We start from the raw sequence: 18,781 nt of genomic DNA on the forward strand, positions 1-18,781 counted from the left end.
TCTGAATACCAGGGCTGCTCTTGCAAAAGCAAAATGCACGACACTCACAATCACCCCCTTGCTCAAGTTGCAAAAAACACCGATTTCCTATTAATATCTTTAAGTTAAATAGAAACTAGCACTTAAATGCTTCCAATTAAAGCGTTCATGTGCACTCACATACAGCTGATACACAAAATAAATACTGGGACATAGAACACTTTTCCTTCCTTTTTAATAATAATAAAAAAGATGCACTAGTACAACCAATACACCCAACAGTGAGAAAATAAATATTTAAACACATTTCTGCCCGATCAGAAGAAAGAGCTGCTGTAGAATTCCAACTTCTGAGCAATCTGACAAAGGAAACAGCAAGATAAGAACAGAATTGATAGAAAACTGATATTTATTTCGGAAACACCTTTGTTTGGAATCCATTCAGCAGCGCACAAACAGATCAGCTCCTGGAATGGAAAAACAAAACAGCCACAAAGGTTTCTGCACGCTCTGTGTTTCTGCACTTTGTCAAATACTGAGGGTTTGTTTGCAGGGCAGGGCAGCGAAGTGCTTCAGCAGCCCAGCTCGAGCTTTCCAAACAAAACCTAAAAGTAATATTAAAAAAAATAAAAGCAAGCCCACCCATCCTATACTTCATTAAATAAAAACAGCACTATCATCCTCTGACATCGCTCCCATTTCTAGCTTTATTCCAGCTTTATATATCCCCATCTTTTAAATAAGCTCCCAAAACAATTTTTCTAATAATGCACTCTCTCAAAACAAAGTAGTGCAATGGAACCATCCCTACGTGGCACTAGTACTATTTTTAGGCTACTTTTAGCTATAACTTGTTGCTTTAATTAAATGTTATCAGCTTTACGTTAAAACAGCTTCGTTGCTAACTGGCACACAAGCCGAGATGGCAAAGAGATCCATTTGTGCAATTCAGTCAGACTAAGCAAAAAGAAGCACGGGTATTTATCTCAGGAAAGCGCTGCCATCAACAGAAAACAGTGGCTCGAAGCAGTTACCTAAGAGATGTTATCCTCAGGCTATTAGAACACGTTTCTAAAATTACACAGATTCCCAGCTGGATGCTTGAAAAAAGCGTGCCCACACATGCCTCTGCTAACCTTTATGAGGTGTCCAGTTAATAATCTATTGTTTCTGTAATGCATAGGAGGTGAACAACGCTCCTTCTTTGAAAGTAGCCCCGGATTTCTTAAAGAGGACACACGCACCCATTTTAGGCTGGGAACACAGCGCCGGAGCACACGGAGCTCTGCTGGGCCCATCGGACCCCCCAGCTCTTTTTAATAGCAGCTAAATGTCAAATGTAAATACAGCACCACAGCAAAACGTATTCCTTTGACAGAGCCTGGGACAAGACGCTACGCAGCTGCTGCTAACAATAAAGAGCAGCGCTGACGTTTAATCAAAATAAGAATCGGTGGTTACAGAGTTGTATCCAAGCCTGCCTTTTGTTTGTGAAGTGCTCCGTATCCATGTGCTAACTGCAGCCACAATGGAACCGGCAGCTCCAGCTACTCCCAAAGATTCCAGCCCACATTCACGCAGCTTGTTGCAGCTGTGGGATCATCATCACCTTGGAGTGACAGACAGCATTTATGCTGCTACATTAAAGCATGGCTCCTGACATCTTCATGTAGGTGCATGAAGTTAAATATGCTGGGTGGAGTCCTGGACACAGTGCAGTCAGTGGAAAATTCAGCCATTGGTTTTAATGGACTGCATCCAAGATTCTCACTGGGAACGAGTACCCATCATTTCCCTGGGAACTGAGAATCCTCAGCAACCCTAGAAGTTATGTCATTTTTATTATCATTTCCAATTTCCAAGAAACCATACTCAAGAATTTTGGCCTTATGTTCTTATACACAATAAAAACAGGCTTTCCATAAACATCACAGAAAGATCAGGGAAGATATATTTATATCTCAAATTGTCAGCAGTGTATAGTTCGTACAAATGTTGTTTTGCTGATGTTGCTGAGCTACTTGAAAAAGTTAATACCTTGCGGGGTATGTAATTTCATCACCAATGTCAAATGACTTCTAAAGATGAAACTTCTCTGTTGCAAATTACAAAAAGATGCTTTGACTGTGTTTGATATGATACACCAACTCTAAAGCTGAGGATGAAGTTATCTTTATTTTTCCAGCTCTAAGACGTGCACTCACTAAGGGAAATATTTTAACAGCCACGTCAGTCAGCGGAACACGACTAACCCAATGCTGAGATTATTATAGTTACAGAGAAGTAAACGCAATAGGTAACACATAGACCTGAGTCAGCAGACATAATAAATCAAAGAAATAATATTGAGGCCTGTTTAAAAACTCTGTAAGGACATACTGTTGTGTTGACAATGAGTCTTTTAGGTGCTTGTTGCTAGCAAGTTGCATTTATGTGGGGTATGTAACTGGTAAACATAGAAGAAACCATTTTGTGCTGTCCTGAAGATAAGCATACAGAACTGATCTTTCATGATTCTTCAGAAGCTAGGCTTGCTTTACATCCACATGAAACGCTGTCATCACTAGGTCCAAGCCCGGAGGATGAACTGCAGAAAAAGGGGAGAGGAAAAAAATAAAATAAAAGGAGGAAATTGGTTTTCACAACACACTCAAAGCCTGAGTAACAGAGGAGAACTTTAATTATCTCCAGTCACAAAGAGAGACAGGAAATTTGGACTTTTAATTAGCCATTTGGAGTGCAGTTGGATATTTTTTTAGCAAGATAATTTAAACGCGAATAATTCAAGTCTGACTAAATGAAATTCACATAATCAGAATGCAGATAATTGAATTTCTACTGCATTCATTAATTCAGTGTGGAGGTGTGTGTGAAGACTTCTATGATGAGCTGTCACAGCTCAATAAAATCTCAGTCAATTAATTTTTTCATTATCTTAGTATTACATCAACAAAAAACTGAAGCACACGCATGCGTGTGTGTGTATACACACACACACACACACACACACACACACACAATCTCAAGAAGTAAGGAAATACAGAAATCACCTCTCCGAATCAGAGTCTGCATCGTTTCCTCCTTTTTTTCTCTCTTCATCTTCTATAGGAAAGCGCCTGTTCAAAGAGGCAAACTTCTGAATCGCATCAGCAACAGAGTATTTGGTCTGCCCAGATACACAAGCCTCCATATCTTCCGGACTCAGCTGAGTCTGTAGGAAGAGGTGAAGCCTGCTGTCCGAGAGCAATAATGCATTTTGTAGAATCCTTTAAAAAAAGAGCAGTGAAATGTTTCTATGTGGATACACGCACATTCTGAAGTGTTTTACCAGAACAAATTCTAAATGATGCCCTGATTTTAAGATTCCTTCTGAATCCCAAATCAATTACAGAAGGTAGTGAGCTTATTAAAATGATTAGGTGTGCGTTACTTTCTTTTTACATTATCTGGAATTTCAGGTGAGTAAAAACACAAAACTAAGAGTTAAGCACATCTGCTATAAGAATAACTTCAAGGACGTTTCTTTCGTGTAACCATCTGTTATTACAACACGGATTAATTAATTATTTTCAGGCAGTTGGAGACTCTAACGAAAATTTGGTCTCTGTTTGGATAATTGTTTTTAAATAGCAAAGCTTTTCTGAAAAATGCAAGTCGCCAATTTCTTTGGTTGGGCAAAGAAGCGCGTACAGAGACACAGAGCTCCAGACACACACAGTGAAAACTTTGAAATCCCTGCAAACAGAGCCAACGTTAGCCAGAACTTGTTTACAGACATACATTTAAACAAGAGTGAAAATGCTGCTACTGAGCACAATTTTAAATATACCTCTAAACAGTTCTCAGAGAACCTTACATGCAATTTCATTCTAGCTTTTCAAAAGTCCATTTTCATGTTTGGCTTATACGTATTTCAAGTTAAATCTTCAAATACGTTTAGCACACAGCATTTACTTTCATATAGTGGAGTAAAGAAAGTGTAATACTTTCCAGGAACACAGAACGTTGTAGAGGCACTTCTGCAAGGACTTAAAATTGCAGATCACCGTCGCTATTTTGAAAAAAATATTGCAGCTTTGCTGTAGCATTTCTCTACAGAAGGAATTCTTCTGTACATACATCCTACAATGTGTAACAAGAGACTTTCTGCCTATTTGCACGTGCAATTTTTCCTATCCAGGTGAGTAAAGAGATTACTGTCTACGGCCGTGCCAAATAGCACTCCATAAAACTTAAATATCTTTAAAGAAACCAAAACTATTAGGAGTCTTTATTTACCTATTTCTACCCATTTGGGCTACAACAGTTGCCCCCCAAAATAATTACAATGCAGTAGGAGACAAGAAATAACATTAAATGCAAGAAGTAGTAAAAGCAGTAAGACACAGTGCATTTGATAGGTACTCTGATTAAAATTAAATGCATAACTGATCAGTTCCTTCTATCAAATAAGACTAATGAAGTGCTTGGACTGTAACATTTTAAAATACAAATACATTCTGAAATCCATACTCTAAAATAGCCAACATTACAACATTTAATTAGCATGCTAACATATGTCTGGTTTTATCTAAGCCTATACAATTCTGGCAAGTCAAAACAAATAATAAGAGTTGTCTAGCTAAAAATGTAGGATATTTGTGTTTGCACATATTTCCATTGCCTAGGCAAACACACGCGTTCTCAACCAAATAATTCAAACTTTGACTTCTTACAGTGAGGAAATGCCTCCAGTGAGCCCAGTGACCTACCAGGTGCATATAAAACTGTCTAAGAAGGAACAGACTTGACTGAAACTCAAAACACATTTTCACGCCTATGTTGTCTTCTCAACCTCATATAAATTCTCACAACTCTAATTAAAAATAAACATAGCAAACAGAGTACGTATCTGTAAAGCCAATGCACGCAGTGTATTAACATACTGAAAAACTTCTTAGCTCTCATAAAGAAGCAAGCAAATGCCCTGGAAGTCAACCCAAATCACAGAATTTACAAGTCTACACACCTTGACAGCACCAGCCTCATGAATGCTTTGAAAAGTCATCATTCACTGGATGCTAACAGAGGATTTCAGCCTTGACTCGTGATAAACACATTCCAAAAGACGACAAACATTGCGACAGAAAATACAAGAAAAAAAAAAATACTGTTCTACACAGTAAATCCACATTTACGGTTTGCGCGCTCAGGGGAGTCAATTTTCTCCTCCCTCTTTTCCTCCTCTTAAAAGAAAAGGGAAAAAAAGTATTTGAAAAGTATAAAAACAACATTGCAGAGCTCACCCCTCGAGGAAGGAGAGCTACCCGTTTTCCCAGGCTTATAAGCACAAGGAGGGGATGCACATTTCTGCAATTCTAAGCATTGGCGTGTCTAATACAAAGTAACACAGCAAAAGCCAAGAGATTAAATTCTGCCCATGGCATTTAGTTTCACAGCTTTTCTTCTTCCTCTACCTTCCAAAGTTTCCTGCCACCCAGCGAAAACACAAGTAACTAACTGCTCGTGCCATTATGCCACGCTTACAGCTCGGTTGCTGCTTGGAATTTATTTTATTTTCTTTATAAAATAATGGCTAATCTTTAAAATTGATTTTAGATGGTTTGAGGCATTACACCAGAGGAGCAATGAGCGCTAATGCCAATGATATTGGACACAAATTCATTTTAGCTTTACTTCACGTCCAGTACAATTCTGCTAAGCCTTGAACTGCGAAAGCGCCGTTATTAACTCAGCAGTAACCCAACGCATGGCACAGCAAACAAAAGCCATCAGAGCACAGACTGATCGGGACCTCAAGGCTACTGTCCTTTTTTTTTTTTTTTCCCCCCTTTGCTGCTATAATTCAATTCCCAATTTTACTTTACATTGGACTCATTATTTCACAGTGATTTTCTTTTCTGCTCCACAGCGCCATCTGGAGCTGAAATGACGGAAGAGAAACTGGGGGGAAGGAACGGGAAGACGTAGGTGAAGCTTAATAGCATGCACACATTTGGGGGCGGGGGAAGACGTCAAACACACAAAGCATTTTGCAAAGCAGTTAAAACAAACGCACACACACACACCTTTCACCCAGTTGTACCCTTGAAACGTTTCTCTTTTCTTTTAATTAAAAAATAACTGCTTTCACCCCCTCATCTGAACCAACAGGTTAGATTGCTTTTTAATTGCATCCTTCTAGCAATCAAAATGAAAAATAATTTCTGCTCCATCCGTCAGCAGTACGTTTTCCTGTTGGAAATCCTGTTCCAAGGAAATAACCACATGCTTGTGGCCAGGTGTGGGAGCAGCACTGAGGGCTGGCAGAGCAGCCACCCCATAGGCCCTCACCAAGTTGGGGACTCATTGTGCAAGGTGCTGCACCTCTGAAATGCACACTGGGCTCCATGGGCTGCAAAGTCAAAATCTAACAGCACAACACACAAATAAATAAAAGCAGAAGAAAAGGTGGAATGCCCTAATATTAATACACATATATAACATTAATACCAAAGCACAAGTAAGCATTCACACTGTTTGAATCCAATCAGGAGCATTGATGGCGTTCCTCCAGCAGTTTTATGAGTACAGGTGTCAATGCAAAGCTGCAATTGCAGTGATGTAAATCAGCTCCCTCCACAGTTGTGCTAATGTCAGAGTCATGGGGCTCACAATGATAATTCCTATAAACTCACTGGACACATTTAAGAGAACAACAGACTTTCTGTGCATGCCTAGAATAACAATGAAAGGCTAAATCCTGCAAGTCTTTATCACATCAGCAGTCATTACTTGTCAGAGATCTCACTCCTCTCAGCCAGATTGCTCACATGCATAATGACTGCTTATGTGATTAAGAGGGCTGCAGGAGAAGGCTCTACATTTGAATTAGAGATAATAAAATCATTTTTTATTCGTGGCCATGTGAATCTGTTTGTAAGCTTTCAGTAAGTGCTCGTGATCTCTGGACCCTTAAAGAAAAGGGGCAGAAAATATGACTTCACAACCAAAAGTAGTAATGTCATTGTTGAGGAAACTCTGGGTAGTATATGAGGAGTATTTCTCCTTCCCCATCTTACAGCAAGAACATTTACTAAAGGGAAAACATGTGCTTTGTCTTATTTGGACAAGGTCCAAAATCTGGTTTTCTTCAACATGATTTTATTAGGTATATTATACACTGTTCTGCTGGAGGAGAACAACATATGGCCGAACAGTACAACTTAATCCTAACTAAAGATTTCCTGTATCTACTGTAACCTAATACAATGACAGATGCACACTCGTATATGTGTGGAAGGTTAACACTCCGATTTTGTTTTCAACAAATTTACTCTGCCCATTTACATCATATCAGGAGAGAAAGGAGAAAATAAAACTTGAGAGACAACAGATCACAGCCTGTGCTGTGGTGCCCTCTATTGAACATCCGCTCGGCCTCTCGCAGTGAGCGCAGGGCTGCACAGCCTGCAGTAAACAAAGCTCCATTTCCTCCTTTTAAAAAGCCTACTGTGCCTCCTCATTCATTTTTTATAACAGAGGAAATGTTACTGATAGCGAGCAACTGTGAAGCAACTGTTTAGGATCTGATAATGAATACATTTAAGAATTAGCATGTCTGCTAGGCATTATTTATTTCAGTGGGTTTGCTTCTCTCACCAGATAGGAAAAAGCTTCAATGCTTTGCTCAGAACAGCTCCACTGGAAAAGGCAGCCATCACTCACAGGAGTCAATCCTACCTATGGCTGCAATGCTCTTGCTGCTCGGTGCTGACCAATCTGCCACGTAGGCCCTGGCAGGCTGGGATCCATCTTCTTCAGAACCAGCCCCCCACTTTCCATGTGTCACCGCGTGGGGACTTCTCCAGGAAAGAGCCCTCTACCTCTATGCCAGCTTATGCTTGTGGGAAGGAAGGCAACCTGAATCCCAAAGTTACAGTTCTTCAGCTATTCAGGGATGAAAGCAAAAGGGATCTTGTAGAACCTAGTCCAATAAGGCAGTGCTTCAATTTTGACTTCCAATTTAAGAGTAAGCTTTTCCAGTGAATCAACCTACAGACATCCTCAAATGCATGAGGATACATACCAGGAAAAAACCACAATCTTCCTGATTCTTACAAAGTAATTTGTAATTGAAAATGGGCTAGCTGGCTTCCGTTAATGCAAATGGACTTTTGAAATATTAAATTACGCCCAGGCAAGAAGTAAGCCTTACAGCTCTTCATCATTCAGAGATAATTACCTGTAAGAATAGCAGGTCTTACCCTGTGCTGGTGTGGGAAAGCCAAATCAAAATGGGAAACATCTTCAGACTTTGCCAAACTGTACAGCTTGGATACAGTTTCCAGCTATTGGCACGTTTTACAGGAAGAAGCTACACAGAGGTCCTTTTTAAGCACCTCACCATGCTAACTACCTGTGTTGAGTGACATGTGAAGAACAAAGGGACTTTACAGCAGTTGACAAAGATAGGATGCCACAGGGCTCCCAAGGTGCTGCCTCCAGCAGCAAAATCCTTACTCCTCCGGCATGTGGCTGCTGTCCTGGCAGAAGCTGCAGCAACTTCTCACACAGAGCAATGGGCACAGGGGAGAATCAGAAATTCTTACAAACCTGAACTCCACTGCAGGTATGCTTTCAATCCAATAAGCTTATAGCATATCAAATATAGGCTGGGTTCCTTACATGTGGGCATTTGAAATCTGTTACCTATAAACCTCTGCCTCAACAAATGCACACAAGTGGCACAGATTTCATCCCACAAAGAAAAATCAGCTGTATAAATAAACTGTGTATAAACCACCAATATATTAAGACAGAAGAATTGGAGTGCTTTCAGTATATTAGCTGGAGCGGTCCAAAATCAGCAATGATCACATACAAGACTTAAAGACAACACACTAGTTAATGAGTCCCCCAGATGCTTTTTCAGTGTAAGATCTAATAAGTCCTTTGGTCCGGACTTATTTAGAAAGAAATAAAAGCAGCATCACAGCAATATGGATCAGCAAATAAAAAGATCCTAACTATAAATAGCAGTACGTCTAACATGCCAGCCAGCAGAGGGCAATGGTACAGCATGCAATTTGCCAAGTCAATTCATCACCACACAACTTATCTCTGCAAATTCCCTCCAACTAGACCCCAGGGCTGAGGGAAAGCTGACACCTTTCTAAAAGGCATCCAAATTGAAACGTTTAAATCATTTCCTTACAACAGAGATGCCTCTTTCCTCACTCCTGGACTAACAGCAGCGAGGCAAAGTGCTCAACAAGCCATCATGTTCTCCTGTCAGTACCCTGTCAAAACAGGCATCCACAAAATCAGAATGTGATGATCTGTTTCAAGAGAATCTACCTCTGCTTCGCCTCCTGAAGCACAGGCAGTGATTGTTATTATTTATGATGCTGAGACAACATACCTTAGTGCAGAGGCCAATCTGTTAACATTTTAAAATAAGAGTGATTTTGAAAATTCACCACTCCATGAGGAGGCACAGATAATGTAAAACTGCTCAGACACAGGGGCTGAACTACCAGACTCTTTGGCTGACCATCAGTATTAGTGACTGTGCTTCTAGAGGCGATATTTCAGTGTCTTTCTCTCCTGAGGGTAAGAAAATACACAGTAATCCTTTTCTGTTTTCCTTTCCTCATCTTATCTGCCCTCAACCAGTATTTACCCTTCTGGCCACAGATCCTGTATACAATTGTACATGGAGCCTCTGCAATGGCTGGCTCTCCCTGCCTTCAGTTGTTCAGCTTAATGTATATATTTCAGAAACAAGCATTTACAGTCTGCTATGGAAACCTATAATTGTAACATACAGACTGGAAAAACAGTGGGCCTACTATTCCTCTGCTTCCTGACCATAAGGCTTAAAGTCTTAAATGATTTTTCTTCCTTATGCAGCTCTGCTTCACAGAAACATTAATAACAACTGAAGATTAATGTCTCTGTTCTCAGGTTTGCTATGTTCTTAATCTGAACAGAGGCTAAAGGCAGCATCCAAAGTCATTCACAGTTCTGCCATAGCAACACTGAACAGGTCTGCACTCATAACAGCAGTGGCAAGATATAGGATAATGGCAGAGAAAGCAGAAAATTACAGCTATGAGGTCTCTGCCACTGCAGATGGTAAAGGGCTTTATAGCAGCATTACTGAGCAATGCACTGCTGGAGCTAACACAGTGCTCCCCTGTAACTCAGGTCACAGTCTAGCTGTGTTCATTTACGTAAATCTTTTACATAACCACACAGCTGAATGATTTTATACAATCTGCAGCTGTAGTGAAAATTATCACAGCTGCTAGAGCTTGTTTATGTTGGCAGTGGTAAACACAGTAATTGGCATTATAGGTAGTATCCATGTTAGAAGAACTCGCTATCAAATTTTCCCAAGCTCCCAGTGGTACAGACCCCAGAATTCATTCAGAGACACTGATATTCCATGAACATAGAGATGGAAAGCAGTCTATTTCTTTGTATAAAGAATATCTAGCTTATTCTTGGAAGACAAAAGCAAGCATCACCATGAAATATTTTTCAACCTTAATAACCAATCACAAAGCAATATAAATACTAAACCATTACTACTAATCAGTCCATGAAATGACAGAAAACCTCAAGCTGACAATTTCTGACAGCCTGTACACCTGAATTCATGTGTATGAAATATGACTTTGCGCAAATAAAGCAAAACATGTAGCATGTACAGTTGACCACAAGGTGGCTCTCAGGTACCAGAGATGAACTACATTCAATCAAAATTGATGACATCATGAAAAAGCCAACCTAAGACAAGATGCACTTACTTCTCCAGAAATTCCTGCAGGCCCTGGCGACGATGGTCCACGTGATGGGGATTGTTCATATTGAAAAAGGGAGTTTTAGATGGCAGTTCAGGTAACTGTCTTTATAAAGAACAAGCAAGTACACAGTTAAAACCAAAGCTGAAACAATGAAGAAAATTGATATAAGCAAATGCCAATCCCACATCTTTGAAAATAATGAGTCATATTCCAGAAGCCTCATTAAACTGAATGTGACAACGCAAAGTTGAGAAATCAGAGAGCTTCTGACAATACTTCATAAGGAGGAATGATTCAGATTCTTCTGGTCCAGTTGATATGACTGCAAGTATGCCTGCCTAGACCCTCTACGCTCTTGGGTTCTACCATGCACATCCCAGAAGCTCACAGAACATACACCTACAGTCTTGTTATCAACTAGTTTAAGCAGCCTCAAGCTCAGCATGGCTCAGTAGTCTGTGTTGGCCACATTGGTTGTTTCCACTACCTCTATGCAGCAAAAGGAAACAGCTCAGATCTGTTAGAAATTAGGCTGGGGTTCACCAAACAAAGGTTATCAGTACAAACCACATTCTTCTGATTTTAAAACACTATGATCCTATAAACTGTAGTAGCAGGAAATGCAGGACACTTCCCAGTTCTGATTCTTACTGTTCTCAGAATTAAGAGGAAACAATGCTCCCCTTCCCTGTGTTACTGATAAATTATTAAGTAGATATTTAATGAAACAAACCAGTAATAAAAAGTTGCTCACATGAGCACAGCATTGCTCTGAAGCCTCTGCCGAAGCCAAACAAATTCTCGGAAGCGTCGTCTAACACAGGATGTTTTCCTCGTAAAGCACATACTGTTTGTCTGTTGGGAAGTTAAATAAAATAATGTTTTGCAAACAAGCTCAGCATAAAGTGCAGGCATGATATAAAAAAAACATTTGAGATGCTAATCCTTGTGACACCTGTGGAAAGTTTGACATTAATTCAGTTTATGTTGAGGACCGTGCCGTATCTCAGACAGGACTGGTGACAGTTTGTAGTGCTTCTCAGGTGAATTTTTCATCACCTTTTGTTCTTTTATTTTTAAAATCAAGAGGATAATCACAACAATGGTACAATTTTCTATATAAAAAAAAGTTTTAGCAGACAATGCCAAACTTTACAGAAAAAAGCCACATTTAGCTATTCTAGTTATAATTCTGCAAACAATTAGCTATTCTAACAGTGTGCAATCGTAAGTTGAAGAAATTGCACTCTGCAAAATTTGGAAATTTTCCCATAGAACACTATTACCCCACCAGAAAATGCCAATTCAAAGAGAAACAATTCATGAAGATTAAATGCTTTTGCCAAGTTTTTCTGTGGAGCATACATTTAGGGGAAACACCATCTCCTAGACAAGACTCCATTATAAAATTGTCTGCAGTCCAAGCAGCCCTCAGTATCTTGCTGAGAGCTGTTAGCCAACTGTACAATGCAGACTGTGCAAGGCACAAAGATGCCAGCTTTCTGAAACAGATGAGTATCTTGGCTAGCACACAGCTTAAGAAGTCAAATACTCTAGGAGATAGAAAGGGAATCCAGCTGGTCTAGGAACCTGGAAGAACCAAGACTTTGAATCCAACTGGTAGACTGGGTGGTAGGACTGATCTAGATACTTGGTCAGAGTCCTGGCAGGAAACCGAGCTGATGCGTACCAGCTTCAGAACTGCTCAGCAATGAGTCATGTAACACTGTGTCTAAATGACTTTGTCTCAAATTTAACCATCCAGGCTGGATGTGGCTTTCGGCAGCCCCATCTGGTGGTTGGCAACCCTGCAGGGGGTTTGAAACTAGATAATCATTGTGGCCCTTTTCAATCCCAGCCATTCTATGATTCTAACAGCTGCTGAGGAAGACAGTACTACACTTCTATTGAGAAACACTACTGCCTATGAAACAGTAACAGAGCACACCACCCACTGCCAAATAGAAAGAATTTCTCTTACCTGTGTGTCAAAATTATTATCACTTTTGAATCAGCACTTAACCCACACTGCAGAAGTTTCACAGCTGATTGACACACAGGGTAGAAGTGCTTGTCCACGATGGACATTTAACAAGCGATCATTTGACTGAGTGCTTAACTCCCACAAAGAGAAATTCTTCCTTTCTTGTGCTAACCAGGTAACCTGGTGTTCTCAAACTCTTCATCCAATAGCTGACATGCTTCAGAAAACTTTATTTACATTGTAATTAAAAACTCTGGATCTAGATTTAGGAAATCAAGATAACTTTTCTAGTTTAGGAAATTAAAGTAACTCACATCCACTGAAGAAAATAAACTTATGTATAAGACAGATTTAAGACACAAGAGGCTATGACTCTAAGGGCACTCCCATTAACACAAGGTAAACTACAATTATGAACAAGAATATCCTTATTTGACACATCCAAGCACCACTGAGCTGGCATGTCATGACTGTCAAGGTATGCTGAAAACAAGCACATTGCAGTGACCAAGTAACTCGGCAAACAGAAGAACTCGAAGGACAAATAAACAGATACCTGCAAATAAAGCTGTTTTCAGCATGAATACTTGAACACCAGAACTCTTTTGTAATGGTAAAACACCACTGATCCTGACAGTCTTCTAAGTTGATAAGTAAAGCTAAGAATAGCATCTGTTGTAAGACACTGTGGAATGCAACTGTGAGTGCAATACCAAGTCCTACTCCCAGCTCTCCCAAGCACTTTTCTGCATGGTCTTTGGCCAGTCTATCCTTACCTGTTCCACTGCAGCTAATCATTAAAAGGAGACTAATATCGTACAGCCTCCCACAGTTGTTGCAAAGAAATTCCATTAATACCTGCAGTGAGTCCCAACTTGGACAGAAGCAATAGTACGAGTCCAAAGAATCTCTGGTGATATTTTTATACTCACATGAATAAATATCTCGTAGTCTATGTAAGAATGCCATGAGTCTTCTTTCTGCGTCCTGGGATCTCGCACCAAAACAGTAACAAATTCCTGCAGGTGCATAATAAAAATCAAGCAATTAATTTCAGAAAACAAAGAGAACCTGAAAGACTCTCTTGTCTGTTCAGCTGCTCCATAAACTACTGCGCTCAGATTAAAAGCTGAACTGCTGCTTTATTGAATTTTGCAATGCTATAAAAGGAGAAGCAAAGTGCAATGAATCATCTGAGCTATACCACGCGCCCAGGAAATTCTTTGCCAAAATGCTAGCTAAAAGGGAATATTTCAGATTAAGTAATATGATGAAAAGTCATACATGTTCATGCATGGGAGTGTTGGTGATCTCAGTAGCTAAGAACTAAAGTCTAACACTCTAAATCACTAAAGAGAGATAGAGCTAGGCAAGCATTAAAATTAGCTTTTCCCACCTTTGTACAAGATTCACCAAAAAAAAAAAAAGAAGTACAACAAACACGTTCCACGTACCCAATACTTAAGCACAACGCTTTATTTGCCCCTAAAACTCTTTTGTCATTTTATCTCTTTTTTTTTTTTTTTTTTTTTTTAAATCAAGTGTTTATACACATTGATTCCAGGGATCTGAGAGATAACCACTCTGTACTTCCACAAGAAGCTGAAGAACTGCCTTCCTTTCACACTTGAAATTACTTGCTCCAGCCCAGTAGATAAGAATGTACCACTATTAATTGCCCCGGATGTGATTTGATAGCATGAACTGTGTTCCAAAGCCTACAGTCCAGATCCAGTGTGCAAGGAGATGAATACTGCCCTTACGTTTTCTGATATACCAGGAACTTAAGGCACAGAGCACAGCTGAGGACTTCAGGACGAAGGCACTACTATCCCAGCCTCTCCAGCAATCTGTACAAGGAAGCAACACAGCCACCCTGCAGAGCATAATTCTGTTTCCATCATACAGTGATACAGAGTATTTGTCCTAAGGGTTGTCACATCTAATCCATTTCTTTACTGCTCATACATTTATATTAGGACTTAAAGTGATCCCAAAGGACTGAGCGAGGCCTGTGGGCATTGCTGCAATGGTAACTGGGAGCAGCTGAAGAATCACATGCTACCAAGTATCCTCAGCTAACCACCATATGAAATCTTGCATTTACAATTTAAAATATATATACAGATTGTATACATATGGTAAAACTGTGCGTTCATACTGAGATGGACAAGTTTTCTTTAAAATACAAAGGTTGAAAGCTTTGTCTACCTACCTGCTATCTCCACAGCAAGAAGAACAGGCTGCCCAAAAGCAGTTGCTTAAACAAGTGATAACCTCAAAGAGCTAGGGCAACCACTCACAGACTGAAAGACAAGAATATAATCTTCAGCTGTGGAGACATTTTTCCTGAGAAGAAGGCATTGCATTTAATAGCCAGGTACAGAAATCAACTATATGCTTTTCCAGTATCTCTCTTTTCAAAAAATCCTGAACTAGAAAGCTCTCAAACTGTGTCTCTCCACACCCAAACCACAGATATCAGAAATAAACCTTCACTCTTCATTTAAGTTCCTTCCACCACATACACCAGCAGCACACATGGAACAGATTGCCAGAACAAGGACAGCCTTGGCAGGAAAAGAGACTTCTTTCCTGAGCAGTAACTGCCCTCTGTATGTGGCAGGGAGGTCTGGACTCAATCTTCAGAGATGGGAACCTGTGGCCTGGTGGCTGGATCCAGCCCACAGATTTACCCTGTGTAGCCCCACTTCTAGTCACAGGGGTGTTTTCTGCATCATGGGCACCATTTTGGGATCTGTCATGAGTGTCATGCCATCTAAAGCCTATTTAAAAACTTCCTACCACCTCTGCTTCTTCTTTCTTCACTGAAGAAGGCTGGAGACTCCTCTGCTGTATTCTTTATAGTTTTTTATCCTCTCTTCTCCTCCTTAACAATAGGCACCCAGGAGTCAAAACTGTAAACAGCCTGCTCATAGCTAACCTTGAGATCCCTTCCCAGCATCAATTGCCATATCATCTTTCTATTTTGCTCCCTGTTGCCTAGGTTCATCGAATTACTTCATTTCCAAGTGACCTTCTATAGCCTTCTCCTTTGTAAGGAATCAAAATAGGCTTGTAAGTAAACAGCTCCCTTAAACCTCTACTTTACCAAAACATTATCATAAAAAACTACTACTGGATATGCTGTGGGATAGATATGGGTTACCTTGTCATTGGATCCAGGCCACATGATTTCCAAAGAAAGCCTCATGCACTTTTAATTTCCAATTAAGCAGCCACCAAGTTTCAGGAAGTGGAAGCTGAACACTTTTCAGACTCTGCCCATACAAGAAATAATACCTGCTACAAGTACCGTAGTAGGCAGGCATCTGGGTGATACATCACTGAGCCAAGAGTCCAGATGTTTTACAGTACAGCAGGGTACCTCTGGAAACTGTCACACAGTCAGCATAAGCTCCAATTTAGAGAACCTTAACTCCAGCAGAGCAATGGGTGTTTCTTTTTTTTCTTCATTTACCAAAGGCTGAGGTCAGAATGAAGCAAGACAAACATGAAACAACTAGAGAAGAAACCCAAAATGTACAGCCTTTCCCAAGACCTGCAGTACTTCCCCTACAAACGTCTTGAATCCTGGAAGCAATCATTCCAATTCTCATTACCATTTCTGCTGCTCTGAAACAGTGAAATCATACACTGAGCCTGTCCCTTTTCTTTTGACCTTCAAGCCTTCGCTATGATACCAAACCCTACAGGGATAACAACAATGACTTAACTCAAGTAGCCCTAACTGCTTGCTATGGATGCAGATACGCTGTCACAAACAGTGCTTAAGCCACCCTGTAACACGAGCCTTGTACAAGGCCAGGATTCACATACAGGCTGTGTGAGGGTGTGAGCAGAGTTTGGGGTGGAAGATTACTCTGGCAGATGGCTCAGGCCACTGGTCACAAACATTACACAGATAACAGCAGTTTCAGGCAATAATTGCCTTACTCCTCTCTATATACTCCTTTCCCTCCCAGTCTTGCTATAGTAGTTAGGTTACCCTTAGAAGGCACATCTATCTTCAAGTGATCTGCTGTTTACCTGTGATGGGCGAGGCTGAACTCTTCCCACAGACCACATGAAAACATGTTTCACCTTCTGTCATAAGGCTATGCTGCAAACCAGCCTTATAAATTAGGAAACCCAAAGAAAACCAAAATTTCAGGGAAGTTTTACATTAGTCTGCTGCAATCGTTTTCAAGCTGCCTTCCTTCTCCCAGTTCTCTTTGTTTTTTCCAGAATGACAGATCTGCCAATTACCCCATGTTACACAAACTTTGTCTAATTTTTTTTTTTTTTTTTTTTTTGCTTGGCTTCCCTTGTTTATTTTTGAGGATGTATTTATTATGCACTTAAGGATGATATGTTTTCTGCAAAGCCTGAAGCAACAATTCCCTCCAAATCAGAATTTATTGCTGATAGTACAAACTGCCCAACCCTTAGAGTGGAAGACTACTGCACTGGAAACTACATAATTCCAAAAGAAAACTATCAGCAAGCAGTATCTCTGTTCGTTCCTTCTCCTAGAAACTGAAATTCATAAGCAAAACACTTCCTATCCAAACTCAGCTTTCACTTGATTTCCAGCTGTGAAACTGGCCTAAATATCCTCATGAACAATCTGCCCTAAATGCCCTAAAACAGAATTTCTTGCTAGTTCAGTTAAGGATGACTGAGGGAACAGAAAAAGTAATTTCTCCCTCCTGTGTGAAACAACTCTGCAGAGTTACTAGACACAGAAGCAAAGCAGATGTGCGTAGTAATAAGAAGAAAAGAAGTATATTAACTGCTCAGAAAGCCAGGAATGAGTGTAGCAGCTTCTGTCAGGATATGCCTCTTAATTCACAACTGTGATTTCGGTACCTGCCAGCTTAGGCACCAGTGGCATTTTGCTACTGTGTCCTTAAGAACTGAAGCAAACCAAGTGGTTAGGGTCAAATATAAATGACAAAACAGCCAATGTGACCCCAAGGTCTGGTTTGAACATACTCTCACAGTTACAGTCCTGTACAGGGAACAGGCATGCTGACAGAGGAAAAGGCCAGCGCTAAGGCTATGTAGACACAAGCACTGAAGACTGAAATGTTCCTATTTGGATTTGCTCCAAAAGGAGGAATATACCATAACAGCAGCTGAAGCAAACAAGACTTTTGTTTTAAATCTCCTTTTTCCCCTCAACAATGCAGTGCAATGCTCTGAAGCATAACCCACAAGCTCCAATATATGAACTTGACCACAAAAAACGGTGTTTCTGAGAAGTCTATTTTTATTTTCTCTTTAGGAAAATAGGAAATTTGACATGGAAATATCTATTTCTAATATGGGAAAAATCTACCACGAGAGGGAGGAATAAAGATCATCTTGCACAGGATGTCTGCATGCTTCATTTTTTCCAGCTGCATTTTAGTCCAAATCTCCATGCTCTAGACACTATCAGGTGATAACCTCATGCTCTGTGGTGCCATGGATATGCATCTGATTAGTCAATAACTCCTGAAACATTATTTCCCATGAATCCTCCTAGAAAAAGAGTTTCCCCATCAGGATGTCCATTAGCAAAAGGATCAATCACATACTGCACAAGGCATTTCACACTGAGAGTGCTGCAATCTTTTCTCTATGGAGGCTGGATAGTAAAAACTGTTGAAACTGTGAGTTTATCGGTACTGTGCTGAAGATGCAGGTATATCTGTGGCTCACACTGATCAGGACAGAGTTGAAGTCTCACTCAAATCATTACTTCCTAAAAAAAAAAAAAAAAAAAAAAAAATCTGCTGACTGACTGGATAGACATCTGAAATCCAAGCTCTTCTCTCCCATCCTAGTGTCTGAGCCACTTACGCAGTCATCTCCTTCCCTCCTCCCTGATGCAATGAATACTGAATGAAAGGCAGTGCATCACTCCAGAATATTCTGCAGCTTAACAATTCAAGCATGAAGAATAAAACACATCATTCCTGGACCACGTAAATGTCTTAAGCCACACTCACTGTGGATAAAAAGAAAGAGAAGATGC

General features: G+C 40.2%; 1 protein-coding gene across 2 annotated transcripts in view; it reads right to left on the reverse strand.

Annotated features, from left to right (window-relative positions):
* Positions 1 to 370: 370 nt before the first annotated feature.
* SNX10 (sorting nexin 10) overlaps positions 371 to 18,781 on the reverse strand; it is a 32,456-nt gene continuing 14,045 nt past the window's right edge. For both annotated transcript variants that reach the window (XM_042817310.1, XM_042817311.1), the window contains exons 3-7: positions 13,689 to 13,775; positions 11,527 to 11,627; positions 10,776 to 10,874; positions 3,030 to 3,245; positions 371 to 2,566 (exon numbers count right to left, since the gene is read on the reverse strand). In XM_042817310.1, the coding sequence (XP_042673244.1) occupies positions 2,488 to 2,566; positions 3,030 to 3,245; positions 10,776 to 10,874; positions 11,527 to 11,627; positions 13,689 to 13,775 (582 nt within the window). In that variant the 3' untranslated portion in view covers positions 371 to 2,487. The remainder of the gene's footprint in view (positions 2,567 to 3,029; positions 3,246 to 10,775; positions 10,875 to 11,526; positions 11,628 to 13,688; positions 13,776 to 18,781) is intronic.

Source organism: Centrocercus urophasianus, unplaced genomic scaffold (assembly GCF_019232065.1).
Source record: "Centrocercus urophasianus isolate 14NV4802_14NV808 unplaced genomic scaffold, USGS_Curo_1.0 seq_16, whole genome shotgun sequence".
Taxonomy (NCBI): domain Eukaryota; kingdom Metazoa; phylum Chordata; class Aves; order Galliformes; family Phasianidae; genus Centrocercus; species Centrocercus urophasianus.